At 43.4% G+C, this 16486-nt stretch overlaps 1 protein-coding gene across 1 annotated transcript in view; it reads left to right on the forward strand.

Annotated features, from left to right (window-relative positions):
* LOC120056875 (PDZ and LIM domain protein 4-like) overlaps positions 1-16486 on the forward strand; it is a 38384-nt gene that overhangs the window by 13639 nt on the left and 8259 nt on the right. Inside the window, exon 3 of the mRNA XM_039005133.1 lies at positions 11932-12019. Within this exon, the coding sequence (XP_038861061.1) occupies positions 11932-12019 (88 nt within the window). The remainder of the gene's footprint in view (positions 1-11931; positions 12020-16486) is intronic.

A 16486-nucleotide genomic window follows, 5' to 3' on the forward strand; every position in this document is an offset into this window, starting at 1 on the left:
GAGTTGTTTGAGCTCAATGTTTTATCCTGTCAGAAGAAACTTTCCACTTTCCGTTTGTGTGTATCTAGAATGTGCTTTCCCCGAAACGCTCTGGCCTCTGAGAAGCGGTCCATTTATCAGACTGAGCGTTAAGTGCTATATCCACATAGGAGTTGTAAATTTATTTAAGGATACTCAAGGTTGAGTTCAGTGCGATCTCCAGTGGGAACTGAACAGCCCATTGCTGTAGAAAGCCACAAGGTGAGCTTTCCTATGTCGAGTTCACAAATGTACTTTAATGCTTTTAAATGGATCTTGGCTCTGACATATTTCATCAAAAGCAATATCAATCAAAAATATTATCTTTTTTTTGTTAGCCTCTACTCCATCAAATGCATGCTTTTTTTCAATCAGTCAGGAGCATGAGCAAATGATTAGGGAAACCATAACTGGAGGTTAGAGATGAAATGCCATCTAACCACTCCTGCAGAACCAAATAAGTGAATGCTGTTTCACATTCATCGATCTTTTCTATTCTCCATGGCTTAATGAGAACATCCGAAAGGCAGGTCACAGCAGCACGACGCCCCGGTATCTACTGGCATGTGACCTTTTTCACTACATTTAACTACACCATTGAGTAATTTCTGTTGGCCTGAGCTGCTGACTCTGGATGGTGTGTTGCACCGATAACTATGCACCCTTTTCTCCAGCCCCAGCTGAAATGAGCTGCTAGCATTCAGTGCGAGGTATGGAGCTGGTGGAATGGGGAGGCGGGGAAAATCCACGTGGGCATAAGAATGTTACTTTACGGCGCAGATTTGTGCTGTGTGTATGACTGGAAATTCAATTACATTGACTGCATTTATAGTGTAGTTTAGCATTGGATTTCTCTCTTATACCCAGAGAATATAGGGCACTTCAAGTCCCTCACTTTATGCAATGTGTGTTAGATATTTTACCTGCATTTAAAACCTCAGAAGGTACATTCCCTTCACACTTTCAGTAAACACAAGGGAGGGGAGATTGAGGGCTTAATATGGATAATGCTCACTTTATTGATTTCTTGACAACAGGAATGTTGTTGCATGACAAAATCAAATGTATTTGTCATATGCGCTGACTACAACCGCTGTAGACTTTACCGTGAAATGCTTTTTACTGTATGGGCCCTTTCCCAACAATGCAGAGGTAAAAATAAAAAATAAATATTTGATAAATAAAAAGGAAATATTAACACTGTAAAATAGCAACAATGACACTATATACACAAGGAGTACTGGTACTGAGTCAATGTGTAGGGGTACGAGGTAGTTGAGGTAATATGTACAATGCTTTCAGAAATGATTTATACCGCTTATTCTGTACAGGCTTCCTTTTCACTCTGTCAATTAGGTTAGTATTGTGGAGTAACTACAATGTTGAGCCATCCTCAGTTTTCTCACAGCCATTAAACTTGAACTGTTCTTAGTCACCATTGGCCTCATTGTGAAATCCCTGAGCGGTTTCCTTCCACTCCGGCAACTGAGTTAGGATGGGTGCCTGTATCTTTGTAGTATACACCATCAAGTGTTATTAGTAACTTCACCATGCTCAAAGGGATATTCAATGTCTTTGGGAGGCATTGGAGAAACTCCCTAGTCTTTGAAATTCACTACTCCACTGTGGTACCTTACAATTATCTGTATGTGTGGGGTACAGAGATGAGGTATTCATTCAAAAAGCATTTTAAATACTATTTCTGCACAGTCCTTGTAACTTAGGACTTAAACATATTTTTACTCCTGAACTTATTTATGCTTGCCATAACGAAGGGGTTGAATACTTATTGACTCCAGACATTTCAGCTTTTAATTAGTAAAAATATAGAAACACAATTTCACTTTGACATTATGTGTGTACTTTTTGACGGCACTGTACATGTAGGTAGGGGTAAACTTGACTAGGCAATCAAGATGGACAATGAACAGAGTAGCAGCAGCGTATGTGACGATTGCTTGTGTGGTTATAGTCCAGGGAGTGTGCATAGTCAGTCAAAAAAATAAAGGGCTCAATGCAAATCATTTGGGTAGCCATTTGATTCATTGCTCAGCAGTCTTATGGCTTGGGGTTAGAAGTTAAGGAGCCTATTTGGTCCCATACTTGGTGCTCTGGTACTGCTTTCCATGTGGCAGCAGAGAGAACGTCTATGACTTGGGTTATGTTTCCTGGGGAGACGGAAGTATTGAACTTGTAGATGTATTTTTGTTTGGAATGACCAGAAGAGGCCAAGGCCAAGTTGACTTACCCAGAAAATAATATTTTTGAGAACAACAGACCAAGCCCTCATTAAAAGACTCTGCTATAAAGGACTCACTGTGAGGCTGGAGAGGCCTGTAATTTTCTGGTGCTGCCGTTGGATAAATATATGAGCATACATGTCTGCTTGTGAACCAAAATGACATTGGTTGCAGTGAAGCTTGAGGCACTTAAGTACAAGAAAGTCTTAGTTATGCCTCTGAATTCATTACTTTCATGACAATTTTTTTTCATAACCTGTTTTTAAAGAGCCTTCATAGAAGAAGCCCTTAGTAGCTAACCAGAGCCTCGTGAAAGCAAGTCAAAGAAATCTATGCAGTTCATAACTGGGCTTGGAAGAGCAGCTGTTTTTGGAAAAGACACTGCCTCTGAACTGAAAAATGGTTGTATTAATACATTTGTCACACAGCAGTTGGAAGGAAAGAGAAAGGCGGAGGAATACACGCCAGGGCCCGGTTTCCCAACAGCATCTTAAGGCTAAGTTCATTGTTGGAACCTTCATAGGCGCATCGTTAAATCTCTGAGCTGTTTCCCAAAACCACCGTTAACGTTTCAATTGAAAACGCTCGTAATCTAACACTTGCCTCACCACTCGTAGGACAGGATTTGTTGTATTTTTTTTGTTGCCCTCCTGTGTTTAAAGTGACATCTCAATTAAACATAGAATTGCATGGTGTAGCCGTCTGTCTGACTCCAGAACAAAGTTGACCACGAAGTTGCTAATGTCTTTGCAATTGATACAAACAAGCAACATAGAAAAAGATACAAATGAAAACTGAGATGACTGCATTAAAATATAAAGGGTAACGGTTAGGTGTATTTCAATCATATTGAAATGTATTTAATGTTCAATAAATTGAGTTATTTTGCTAATTGTAGGCTGTCTAATTCGTCTCAACGTATTTCATGATGTGTAGCCTAACGTGTGCAATGATGTGCCAAATATGTGATTTTGTGCATTCTTTATGGGGTAAGCATTAGAATAAGCCACCTCAATATTAGGTAATATCTCTCTAGGAGCTGATCCATCACTATTGTGAAGGACAGATTTGAATGGAGAAAGCTATCGAAAGAGAGCGCATATTGTTATGTGTTGTTACTACCATGCTGTGTGTCATGTATTGTTGTCTTGGGTCTCGCTTAATGTAGTGTTGTCTCTCTTATGTGTTTTGTCCTATATTTATATTGTCTTAAATATATATAATAATTTAAATCCCAGGCCCCCGTCCCCGCAAGAGGCACTTTGGTAGGCTGTCATTGTAAATAAGAATTTGTTCTTAACTGACTTGCCTAGTTAAATAAAATATCAGTATCGACACATTCTCCGACGCACTTAGCGACCGTTCTTTCTGCGTAGTGTTTTGGGAAACGCATGTTACGTCTTTGGCCGTTTTGTAGGAAAGATGTGTTAAAACTCTCCGGGGGGGGGGGGGGGCTTAATTTCTATCGTGAACCCGGGCCCAGCTTCAGTAGAGCTTGACAGTCACCACTTCAACCCATCCAACCCCCTTGCTTCATTTCCAGCCCCTGATATGCTCCCTCAGCACTGCGCTGTGAGGTAAAATGGCTCTGCTAGTTTGGCATTTCTGGCAGCCTGATCTAAAGGTGTGTCTCGCAGGGAGACTGGCCGTTACTAAACAGGCCCCGCTCCAAGTTCACTGTGGCGTCAGCTTCGGGCGGACAGAAACCTGGCAGGTCAGGGCCGTATTGAAACATGTCATGTCTCCCTTAGCTGGACTGTATATCTTGGGCCTCAATGAAGACACGGACCAGCTGTGGTGCATCTCACCTCTCAACTAATGAAGTCATGAGACCAGTGGGGGGGGGGACCGAGGGGGGTACAGAGACTGAGGGTGAGAGCAAAACAAAGAGGGAGAGGATGTTTTGCCACCGTTGTCCTGGTCTGACTGCCTGGACAGTGAGTCAAAGCTGTGGAATTATGAATGGTACAGGGATTTGACGCGCAGTACTCCTGCTAGGGAGGGAGGGAACAGCCAAAGAGGGGAAAAGTCATCCCAGGGCACTGTTGCGGTTGAAAATGCCACGTCAAGTGAGCCGGTGGTCAGGAGGGGAGACAACAGCCCTGCTGCTGCCATTTGATTTGTCTTCTTCAAAACCATGAATCTAAGTATCCCCCAAGTCTGGTGAGGAGACTCCATAAGTGTGGTTTTAACCAGTCTCCAAGATCAGAGGCTACATTTGATCTTGTCATGTTACTGATAAGGAAGTAGCAGCATGATGGTTTTGATTTATGATGGTGTAATATCAAAAGACTGGTTTTCAGTGGGATCAGGAGGAGTCCAGATGCATTTGATAACAGGAAGACGTTGATGTAATGCTGTTGATTGTCATCTTGTTCTGAGGGTAGCTTCTCCCCTCTAGTCAATGCGGCATGGAATTTCCTCACAGCCGAATTAAATCATCCTCATTCTGGGATTGTAACATACTCTGTTTCACGGAAAAATGGCTAGCTTGGGACATGCTGTCGGAGTCCGTACAGCCAGCGGGATTTTCAGTGCGTCGTGCCAACAGGAATAAACTTTTCTCCGGTAAGAAGGGCGGGGGTGTATGTTTCATGATTTAACAACTCATGGTGTAATTTGAACAACATACAGGAACTCAAGTCCTTTTGTTCACCTGACCTAGAATTCCTTACAATCAAATGTCGACTATCTCCCAAGAGAACTGTCCTCCGTTATTTTCACAGCCGTGTATATATCCCCCCACAAGCGGATACCAAGACGAGCTTCACTGGACTTTATGCAAACTGGAAACCATATATCCTGAGGCTGCATTTATTGTAGCTGGGGATTTTAACAAAGCTAATTTGAGAACAAGGCTACCTAAATTCTGTCAGCATATCGATTGCAGTACACGAGAGTAACACGCTCGACCACTGCTACTCTAAATTCCGCGATGCATACAAGGCCCTCCGCGCCCTCCTTTTGGCAAATCTGACCATGACTCCATCTTGTTGCACCCCTCCTATAGGCAGAAACTAAAATGGGAAGCGCCCGTGCTTAGGTCTATCCAACGCTGGTCTGACCAATTGGATTCCACGCTTCAAGATTGCTTGGATCACGTGGACTGGGATATGTTCCAGGTAGCCTCGGACAACAACATTGACTTATACGCTGACTCGGTGAGCAAGTTTATAGGAGATGTTGTACCCACTGTGACTATTAAAACCTTCCCTAACCAGAAACCGTGGATTGATGGCAGCATTCGCGCAAAACTGAAAGCACGTACCACCGCATTTAACCATGGAAAGGTGACTGGGAATATTGCCGAATACAAACAGTGTAGTTATTCCCTTCGCAAGGCAACCAAACAAGCAAAATATCAGTGTAGAGACAAAGTGGAGTCGCAATTCAACGGCTCAGACACAAGACTTATGTGGCAGGGTCTACAGACAATCATGGATTACAAAAAGAAAACCAGCCCTGTCATGGACATCGTCTTACTTTCAGACAAATTAAACACCTTCTTTGCGTGCTCTGAGGACACTAGTGTCACTGACGTGAACCGCCATCAAAGACTGTGGGCTCTCCTCCTCCGTGGCCTATGTGAGTAAATGTGTTAACCCTCGCAAGGCTGCCGGCCCAGACAACATCCCTAGCTCCGTCCTCAGAGCATGCGCAGACAAGCCGGCTGGTGTGTTTACGGACATATTCAATCAATCCCTATCCCAGTCTACTGTCCCTGCATGCTTCAAGATGGTCACCATTGTTCCTGTTCCCAGGAAAGCCAAGGTAACTGAACTGACTATTGACTATTGCCCCGTAGCACTCACTTCTGTCATCGTGAAGTGTTTTTGAGAGACTAGTCAAGGATCATATCACCTCCACCTTACCGGCAAACCCACTTAAATTTGCTTACTGCCCCAATAGGTCCACAGACAATGCAATCGCCATCACACTGCCCTATCTCATCTGGACAAGAGGAATACCTATGTAGAACGCTGTTCATTGACTACAGCTCAGCATTCAACACCCTATTACCCTCAACTCATAATTTAAGCTTGAGACCCTGGGTCTTGACCCCACCCTGTGCAACTGGGTCCTGGACTTCTTGGTGGGCCGCCCCCAGGTGGTGAAGGTAGAAAACTTCTCCACTCCGCTGATCCTCAACACAGGGCCCCACAAGGGTGCGTTCTCAGCCCTCTCCTGTACTCCCTGTTCACCCACGACTGCGTGGCCATGCACGCCTCCAACTCGATCATCAAGTTTGCAGATGACACAACAGTGGTAGGCTTGATAACCAACAACGACGAGACAGCATGCAGGGAGAAGGTGAGGGCTCCCAGAGTGTGTTGTCATGAAAAATAACCTCAATGTCAGCAAAACAAAAGTGATCGTGGACTTTAGGAAACAGCAAAGGGAGCACCCCCCTATCCACATCGACTGGGCAGCAGTGGAGAAGGTGGAATTAAAAAATAATAATAATAAATTCCTCGGTGTACATATCACTGAGAAACTCATAGTCCACGCACACAGACAGTGTGGTGAAGAAGGCGCAACATCGCCTCTTCAACCTCAGGAGGCTGAAAAATGTGGCTTGCCACCAAACCCTCACTAACTTTTTTACAGGTGCACAATCGAGAGCATCATGTCGAGCTGTATCACCACCTGGTATGGCAACTGCACCTCCCACAATCGCAGGGCTCTCCAGAGGGTGGTGTGGTCTGCACAATGCATCACCGGGGGCAAACTACCTGCCCTCCAGGACACCTACAGCACCTGGAGTCACAGGAAGGCAAAAAACAATCTTTTTATTCATTTTTTTATTTCACCTTTATTTAACCAGGTAGGCTAGTTGAGAACAAGTTATCATTTGCAACTGAGACCTGGCCAAGGTAAAGCATAGCAATTTGACACCTACAACAACACAGAGTTACACATGGAAAACAAAAAGTCTATATACAGTGAGTGCAAATGAGGTAAGATAAGGGAGTTAACTTCTCTGCGCTACGGATCCCTTTTACGGGATCATTTTCCTAAACAACCACTGAATTGAAATATTTATAATCATGCAATCACAAGTGAAATATACCAAAACACAGCTTAGCTTGTTGTTAATCCACCTATCGTGTCAGATTTGGAAAATATGCTTTGCAGTGAAAGCAATCTAAGCTTTTGTGAGTGTATCAATCAATGCTAGAACAGTTAGCCCCAAATTAGCATGGTCAGAAAAGCAATAAAATGAATCGCTTACCTTTGATAATCTTCAGATGTTTGCACTCACGAGACTCCCAGTTACACAACAAATGTTATTTTTGTTCGATAAATATTACTTTTATAACAAAAAAACGCCATTTGGGTTGCGCGTTATGTTCAGAAAACCAAAGCCTCGTTCCGTTCGACGAAAATTCCAAAAAGTATCCTCAGGTTGTTTTTAACAAACATAATCGATAATATTTCAACCGGACCGTAACCTATTCAAAAAGAAAATGGAGAGCTACCCTCTAGCGCACAGGAACTAATCAGAGGACACCTGACTAGTTTTGAAAAATATCACTCATTTTTCAAAATAAAAGCCTGAAACTATGTCTAAAGCCTGGTCACAGCCTGAGGAAGCCATTGGAAAATGAATCTGGTTGATACCCCTTTAAATGGAAGAAAGACGGGCCAGGAAACACAGATATAAAAAATAATAATAATAATCACTTCCGGGTTAGATTTCTCAGGTTTTCGCCTGCAGAATCAGTTTTGTTATACTCACAGACAATATTTGGACAGTTTTGGAAACTTTGGAGTGTTTTCTATCCTAATCTGTAAATTATATGCATATTCTACGATCTGGACCTGAGAAATAGTCCATTTACCTTGAACGTTTTTTTTTTTTAAACAAAACAAAAATCTGAACCCTAGCGTCAAGAGGTTAACACAGTGTCCAAAGAAGGTCCAGATGTATACAGAAGGGTGTCGTCTGCGTACAGGTGCATCAGAGAATCACCAGCAGCAAGAGCGACATCATTGATGTATACAGAGAAGAGAGTCGGCCCGAGAATTTAACCCTGTGGCACCCCCATAGAGACTACTAGAGGTCCGGACAACAGGCCCTCCGATTTGACACACTGAGCTCTATCAGAGAAGTAGTTGGTGAACCAGTCGAGGCAGTAATTTGAGAAACCAAGGCTGTTGAGTCTGCCAATAAGAATGAGGTGATTGACAGAGGCGAATGCCTTGGCCAGGTCGATGAATATGGCTGCACAGTGTTGTCTCTTATCGATGGCGGTTATGATGTCGTTTAGGACCTTGCGTGGCTGTGGTGCACCCATGACCAGCTCTGAAACCAGATTGCATAGCAGAGAAGGTACGGTGGGATTCGAAATGGTCAAATACATTCAGTTAGGATCACCACTTTATTTTAAGAATGTGAAATAATAAGAATGTGATATAATAGTAATTGTAGAGTATTTTCTCCAGAGGGTCAGAAGTTTACATACACTCAATTTGTATTTGGTAGCATTGCCTTTAAATTGTTTAACTTGGGTCAAATGTTTCGGGTGTCCACAATAAGTTGAGGGAATTTTGGCCCATTCCTCATGACCGAGCTGGTGTAACGGAGTCAGGTTTGTAGGCCTCTTTGCTCGCACATGCTTTTTCAGTTCTGCCCACAAATTGTCTATAGGATTGAGGTCAGAGCTTTGTGATGGCCACTCCAATACCTTGACTGGGTTGTCCTTAAGCCATTTTGCCACAACTTTGGGAGTATGCTTGGGGTCATTGTCCATTTGGAAGACCCATTTGTGACCAAGCTTTAACTTCCTGACTGATGTCTTGAGATGTTGCTTCAATATATCCACATAATTGTTCTACCCCATCATGCCATCTATTTTGTGAAGTGTACTAGTCCCTCCTGCAGCAAAGCACCCCCACAACATGATGCTGCCACCCCCGTCCTTCACGGTTGGGATGGTGTTCTTCGGCTTGCAAGCGTTCTCCTTTTTCCTCCAAACATAACAATGGTCATTATGGCCAAACAGTTCTATTTTTATTTCATCAGACCAGAGGGCATTTCTCCAAAAAGTACGATCTTTGTCCCCATGTGCAGTTGCAAACCGTAGTCTGTTTTTTTTTATGGCGGTTTTGGAGCAGTGGCTTCTTCCTTGCTGAGTGGCCTTTCAGGTTATGTTGATATAGGACTTATTTTACTGCGGATATAGATACTTTTTTTTACCTGTTTCCTCCATCTTCACAAGGTCCTTTGCTGTTGTTCTGGGATTGATTTGCACTTTTTGCACCAAAGTACGTTCATCTCTAGGAGACAACGCATCTCCTTCCTGAGCGGTATGACGGCTGCGTGGTCCCATGGTGTTTATACTTGCATACTATTGTTTGTACAGATGAACGTGGTACCTTCAGGTGTTTGGAAATTGCGCCCAAGGATGAACCAGACTTGTGGAGGTCTACAATTTTTTTCCTGAGGTCTTGGCTGATTTCTTTTGATTTTCCCATGATGTCAAGTAAGTTTGAAGGTAAGCCTTGAAATACATCCTCAGGTATACCTCCAATTGAGTCAGGCTAATTGACATAATTTATCAGAAGCTTCTAAAGCCATGACATTTTCTGGAATTTTCCAAGCTGTTTAAAGGCGCAGTCAACTTAGTGTATGTAAACTTCTGACCCACTGGAATTGTGATACAGTGAATTATAAGTGAAATAATCTGCCTGTAAACAATTGTTGGAAAAATTACTTGTGTCATGCACAAAGTAGATGTCCTAACCGACTTCCCAAAACTATAGTTGGTTAACAAGAAATTTGTGGAGTGGTTGAAAAACTAGTTTTCATGACTCCAACCTAAGTGTATGTAAACTTCCGACTTCAACTGTACACTCATTTATGAGCAAGGGAGATGGAGAAGGCTCAGACCCCATATAGTTAGTTCAGCCATGGAATCAGGCTCTGAAGATCTTCCCTATACAGTACATGTCTCTAATTGTCTCCCTGTTGGTTTATTGGCCCTGGAAGCCAGTGAGGAGAGCGTAGAAGGCTGTCTGTTGGACCTCTGCACAGCTCTGATCCCTTGCAGACAGTTTCTCCACTAATCCCTCAAACGCTGACTCAACAATATTGGAGCACACGCTAAACTAGATCACGGGAAACAATATGCTCCATTGTGCCTGTCCTATTGGTGTGTATCACAATCTCTGCCTCTCAGTTTCCACTCGTACGTCTTTGGTCCTCCTCACGGCTTTCTTACCATGTTCTATGGTTCTTTTGTATTTAAGCAAATGTCAATTAATTTCCCGCCAATTGACTTGCTCAATATAGCGTTCATATGTATCCAAGGAAACATCCTGGGATATAAAGTCTTGATATAAGTAGTGGGATCATCCCACGCAGTCTGCAGCTCATCCATCAAACACTCGCCCATAAAGCAGCCTTGATACGAACACCTCTGTGCTCATTTTTGAGGCATTGCCTCATGTGGCCGCAGCCATGCCAGCTGAATCCAGAGTGACCTCATCCTCCAGTTGTGAAGTTTACACCAGTGGAGAACTCAGAGGCATCATTGTTTTCTCCTGCCCCAGAGGCCTGGCTGCGTCTATGTACGTAGGTGTGTATGAATAGCTGTCTGACTTACTGAGTGGAGGGAAAATCGTCTTTGTTCCTCTACATACGCACACTTCCCTCTGCTCCCTTGCTGGGGCTGGTGTGATGACATGGCATTGGCCTTTTGGAAGCTGCCCACATAACAGCAAATAGTCAAGCAACGGCACCCCTGACATGTTTGGAAAACTGTTCAGGAATTCTAAAAAGCATTACTCACTACTCCCTCAAGTCTTTTACTACCCCCTCAACAGTGTGCCGTTAAATGCTGTATAATGCCATGCCAATTTGGATTACACCTTTTTATTACCATATGGTTTTATGGGAAGTTTTAAATCTTGCTGATGCAATTCTGTCTGGGACCTGTAGCACAGGGCATGTAGATTAGCCTATTGCATTTTAAACACAGGACAAAAGTACAATACAGTATACGAACAGATTCTGTATTTAGTACATAAATGGGCCTAGCCATGATAGGAAAAAATCACTTTGTACAATAAACCCCATTGTCCTTCATTCAATGTCACCGGACACAGAGAGCAGACTATCCTTATTTGACCCCTTGCCATCCCATTGTTTCTGTCCACCTGGATGACTGTCTTAACATGTTGAGCTAATCTAATAAGATGTACTGAGTTCATGCCATAGTTTTGCTGATCTGCTGTAGAGATGACTATCATTAGTGTACTGGAATGTGGTCATCTTTAGCTGCCAGTGTTATGCCTGCCAAACAAAAACGCATGCCACTTGCTACTGTGAAATTATTTTTTGGAGCTCAGTGAACAATCTCATCCCATGGCGTACGCCACTTATATTCAGCGGTGGTTAGTGGTATTTAATATGAAAGTTCAAGTCATCTTTTTTTGCTAACTTAACTGTGTTATGGTGTACGTGTCTTGAGTTTCATCCCTTTTATTCCACGCTAACAATCATATCCAGAAATGTCATTTTAAGAGCATCTTCTTAGTGACTGCTGTGAGCAAATAACCTGTGAACACAAATTGATTGGACCAGATATGACCTCTTTAAAAGCCTCTGGGTGTTTTTATAGATAAACAATGACTAACGTAGCTCTCTTTCCTGGGTATTGTTTTTCAGGTCTGAAGACAAAGTCTGGTCTCCAACTGTTATTGAAGATGGCAAGACCAGTCCATTCATGGCTACGTTGGAGTCTGAGTCCCCACAGGTATGAGCTGCACTTGTTTACATGGATAAGATTATACAGATTATCTACTGATAAACTACTGTTTTTCACATGATTTAGAGTTCCTCTGTCATTTGGAAAGTATTGAAATAGGGCCTCAATTTGTTTCAAAACAATTATCTGTCAAATGCGTACTCAAGCAAGCCACGCCCTTGCCGTTGAACTTTGCAGAGTTTTCTGACTCTGACCAGAGAGTGTGAAGCAGAACGAGCAGACAATGTGCGTATTGTGGCTGGGACATCTGAGAAATGACCATTCCTCTTTTATTGTGGGCGTTGGTTGTCATGTTGGTCGTTTTCCCATGTCGCTTCAGTGGGGCAGTCCCTGTCAACTGGGCTGAATGGTCACACAAAGGCCTGAAATGAAATGCATCGGTCATCAATTGAAGGGTGAAACTATATACAGCAGACTATGTATTGACTTCCACATCATTAGGCAGGCTGGTGGAAAAACATTTATGAAAGAGAGCTTCAATACATAGCAAGTAAATTCGTTCATTGATATCACTGGAGGTGAATGGGACAGCAACGTTTTTGTCTATGTAACTGAGCCTGAGTTTACATTAGTCTTTTTTTCTTGGGGATTTGTCTTCAGAAATACTGAAATTGATTGATTTAATATGTGTGACATCCATTACTAAGTCAAAGCCACTGATCCTAACTCTAAATATTTCAAATGGTCTTGGGGTACATGGTTGATATACTATTTTTGCAAGCATGGTAGCAATAAGAATCTGCCTAGTGATTAACACGGTGAAGGACCACCCCATTCCAGCCTTGAGGCAATCCAAGGAGACTGGCAGTTTTCCTGAGAAGGGGTCCTGGGGTTTAGGACCTCTTTTTGGATTTCACCATCTCAACACGAGCAAAAGTCTTGTCCTGATTAATGTGAGGAAATACCAGACCTGAACGAGGGGGAGCGATCAACTCAAACTCTGTATATAAACAGACATGCATGCTAGCAGTACCTCTGTGTTTGTAATCAGAGAAGGCTGCTCTCTCTATCTCCTGGAAAGGGACGTTTGGAAACCTTGTATCCACTCTCTACTGAAGGACTCTGGTCTCCTTTTAATGGAGTTAAAGTTGAACTAGAAACAGCGAAGTGAGTACCATTTTGGCTCATTTGCTTCAGGGGGAGGGAAATGGTTGGTTGGTTGGTCCCTTGGGTTAGGCTAAATGAATGACCCTGGTTATTTCCTACTCCAGGCTAGTGTAATATACCTTGAAAGAGGTTACCGGCATCGAACAATGCTGATTGTTTTCCAGACATATTAGACACCACATGTGAACTCCCTACCAGCAGCTGATGTCATTGGAAATTCCAAACTAGCATCTGGGAATTCTAGCTAGCAGGAAGTGACACGGTGGTGTTTCCTTGAACAAGGAGAACATGGGAGATTCTCAAAATTGAATGACTGCATTTTTGGATCTGAGCCTGAACAGCTTTGAAACGAAAGCTATTTGTGGGGAAACAGGAGGAAAATTGAGTATTTCCATGAACTCGTCTTACTCATCAACAGACAAGAGTTTTGTAAGATTACCAGAAAGTATGACTCATTTTGACAGTATTGCTAGAATAAATGGAGACTTAGGCCTGTGGTCTACAGTGTGATGAAGTAGGTCTACAGGTGGCCACCACATGCCTCTGTATTGCTCTGCATTATTCCCTCAGACTCATTGGAATCACAATTGTGGCTTTTGCAGTGGGCTTGGAAAGTATTGACCTTTTAGAATGCGGAAACGATGGAACTCGCATCACGATGGGTCCATTCTCAAGCCGCATTGGCAAGAGGGAGAGAATTCTCCCTCCTAGCATTTGAGATCTGACAATACCGTCTAATTGTGATGTACTTATAGGATCTTTCTATAGGGCTTTATTGCGCTGTTCCACACACACTCTCTCTTTCAAACATGTTCAATTATGACAGTTTTCCTCTGCCAAAACACAGTGCCATTGAGAGTTCACATTCATCCAGGCCTTCAGATCGTAAACTTGTGACCCCACATATTTAGTTGTTTGTTTCCAGTAATGGGTGAAGTAATAACTAATCAGCTGGTAATCCCCAGAAATGTCAATCTGTATTTGGGTTGACCAAAAGGTGGGGTCATGGAGAGCAGAGAACGGAGCGCTAGCTAGCCCGTTGCTTGTCTAACAGGCTGCCTCCCTCCAGCCAGCCCTGGACACACTGTCCCTGTTAAGCAGGCATATGATTTGAATAAGGGTCCTCTTCCTCCCCTTCCTGCTCTATACCTCTCCCTGACCAAACTCTGCAGTGTGTCGACTTGGGTAACAGCAGTAAATATCTCGTCCCCCTTCTTTCTGAGCCCTTATTACTATAATACATGTAGCGTTAAATCAGGCAGTTTTTTTTTCTCTCCCAGGAGTCCTGTGGTTCTGTCTAAACGGTCCCCAGTCTGAAAGGCATAACCCCTCCCCCCCCCTGCCTAGTCGCTCAGTAGCCAGTCACCCAGAACCAAGGGCCATGCTTAGTCACTTTTGTAAAACAGGTCAGTGAAATCTGATGACTGTCAGAATTTCTGAACAGACAGAACTACTTTTCATAAATACTTTGCTGCTTTCTCTCTCCAGTGTTTCTGGGCTGGAGTCAAGGATTGAAGAAAGGGGGATTTCAGTTTTTCCCATGTAGGAACTGAACTTTATGTGAGAGACTGAAAGAGTGCCTGGTAGTACTATAGCAACATTAGTTTTGATTGCGTTGGTTTAAATAACAAGATAAGGTTACTAGGTGATTTTATCTGGTGATTTTAGATATGATTTAACAAAGCACACACTCTGTGGAAGGAGTGTCACCAGTTGGCACGATCTCCATTAACTATTTTATGTGCCGTTTTAAAATCCCCATTACAGACCGGCATAGGTACGATAAATCAGTTTAATGGGACAGTCTGCTTACTGTGATTTATTTAATGAAAGTAATGGTAACTTCCATACCTAAGAGCAACTTAAAAGCACTTACAGGTCCTAAATGTTACCAACCTGGCACTTTTAAAAGCTATGCACCAGATGTGCTGCCTTTTTATAAATCTGCCATCCACTCATATCTTTTTGCTGCAGACACGAGGCCATAGAACTGCATATTATGCAGAAAAAAGTGAAGTCTTCCAACTAGAGTGGTCTCTGCATTCAGCAGACATAAACGCGTGTGCCAGGGATTTGAAGCAGACTTTACTCTCTCGGTCTCCCTAGCTCCATCGGTTAATGTGAAAATTGCCACTAAACGGGCAACATCCAAACATGTTTGTTCATTTACCATGCTTGAATACAGTAAATCACTGAAGTTATCTGCACTCACTCATGAGGGTTTGGTGTAGCCAAAGTGTTTGCCAAGCATTTCAGCAGCCCTGTCGCTTTTCCCTCTTGGTGAGCTCGCTCAGGGCCCTGTGGCTTCTATTGTAACTGTCTGAGGGAGGCGCTGGAATCCATCCACACTTCATGTTTACACAGATTAAAGAAGTCGTAAAAGGCCAAGTTTACTGTCATTTCACTGCAGGAACACTTCGTAATACAATGCACTCTTATTTTTCCTCCCCCTCTCGTGTACTTTGTTGCCAAGACTAGAAAATGAAAGGCTTCCTGGTACAATTACTGACGGTTATCATTGGAATGGGAGGGGTTGGAGGGAGGGGTTGGCGGACGGGGGTGGCGGCGGAGGGGTTGGAGGACGGTGGAGGGGTTGGGTTGGGGGGGGGGGGTGGCGGACGGGGGAGGGGTTGGACTGCTGGCTCAGATACAGCTATACTCACCCTCTGCTCTGATGGTCCTCTCCTTGTCACCCCCTCTAGGAGCTGCTCTGGTAGTCCTCTCCTTGTCACCCCCTCTAGGAGCTACTTGTCTGGGCTGGGGAGAGGGCTGGCTATATGGCCCAAGCCCAGGGTTTGAAACACAGCTTGTGGTTGGGTATGGTGTCCAGGGCTCAGCAGAGAGGCGATTTAGAAATGGCCCATGCATGGGTGGTCCGGGCCAGCCAGGGAACAAGGACCTGGCCACATCTGCTGAGATGACAGATGGGGATCCTGCTGCCTGCCTGGAGAGTTTGAACCTCTGTTTCTTGGGGCCAACCAGTGAATTCACCCACCACTCAACACACGCACATGCGTTAATCAACGGTCTGGCTGGCTGTGTGGGATGACAACTATGTCTTGCACAACCATTTAAACAAATCACTGCATTTGACATATTTACAGAGGATTTGTGATTGTCTGCCCCCTACAACAGCCATTAAGTCACTGTCTTTTGTTTGATAGACAGTCATGCCACTAAAATCAACCGTTTGAAAAGTGATAACATCAACAAAAGATTGCAATCTGTAGCTCGGAGAGATGAACACACATGTAGCACCCACTACACTGTAGATTATCAGTGTAGTTTGTAGAAGTCTGTCTGCAGAAGTAAACGTTGAAGTATTTGGTTACGTCATTGTGTAGTTTG

The sequence above is a fragment of the Salvelinus namaycush genome, chromosome 12 (assembly GCF_016432855.1).
Source record: "Salvelinus namaycush isolate Seneca chromosome 12, SaNama_1.0, whole genome shotgun sequence".
In the NCBI taxonomy this organism is placed as follows: domain Eukaryota; kingdom Metazoa; phylum Chordata; class Actinopteri; order Salmoniformes; family Salmonidae; genus Salvelinus; species Salvelinus namaycush.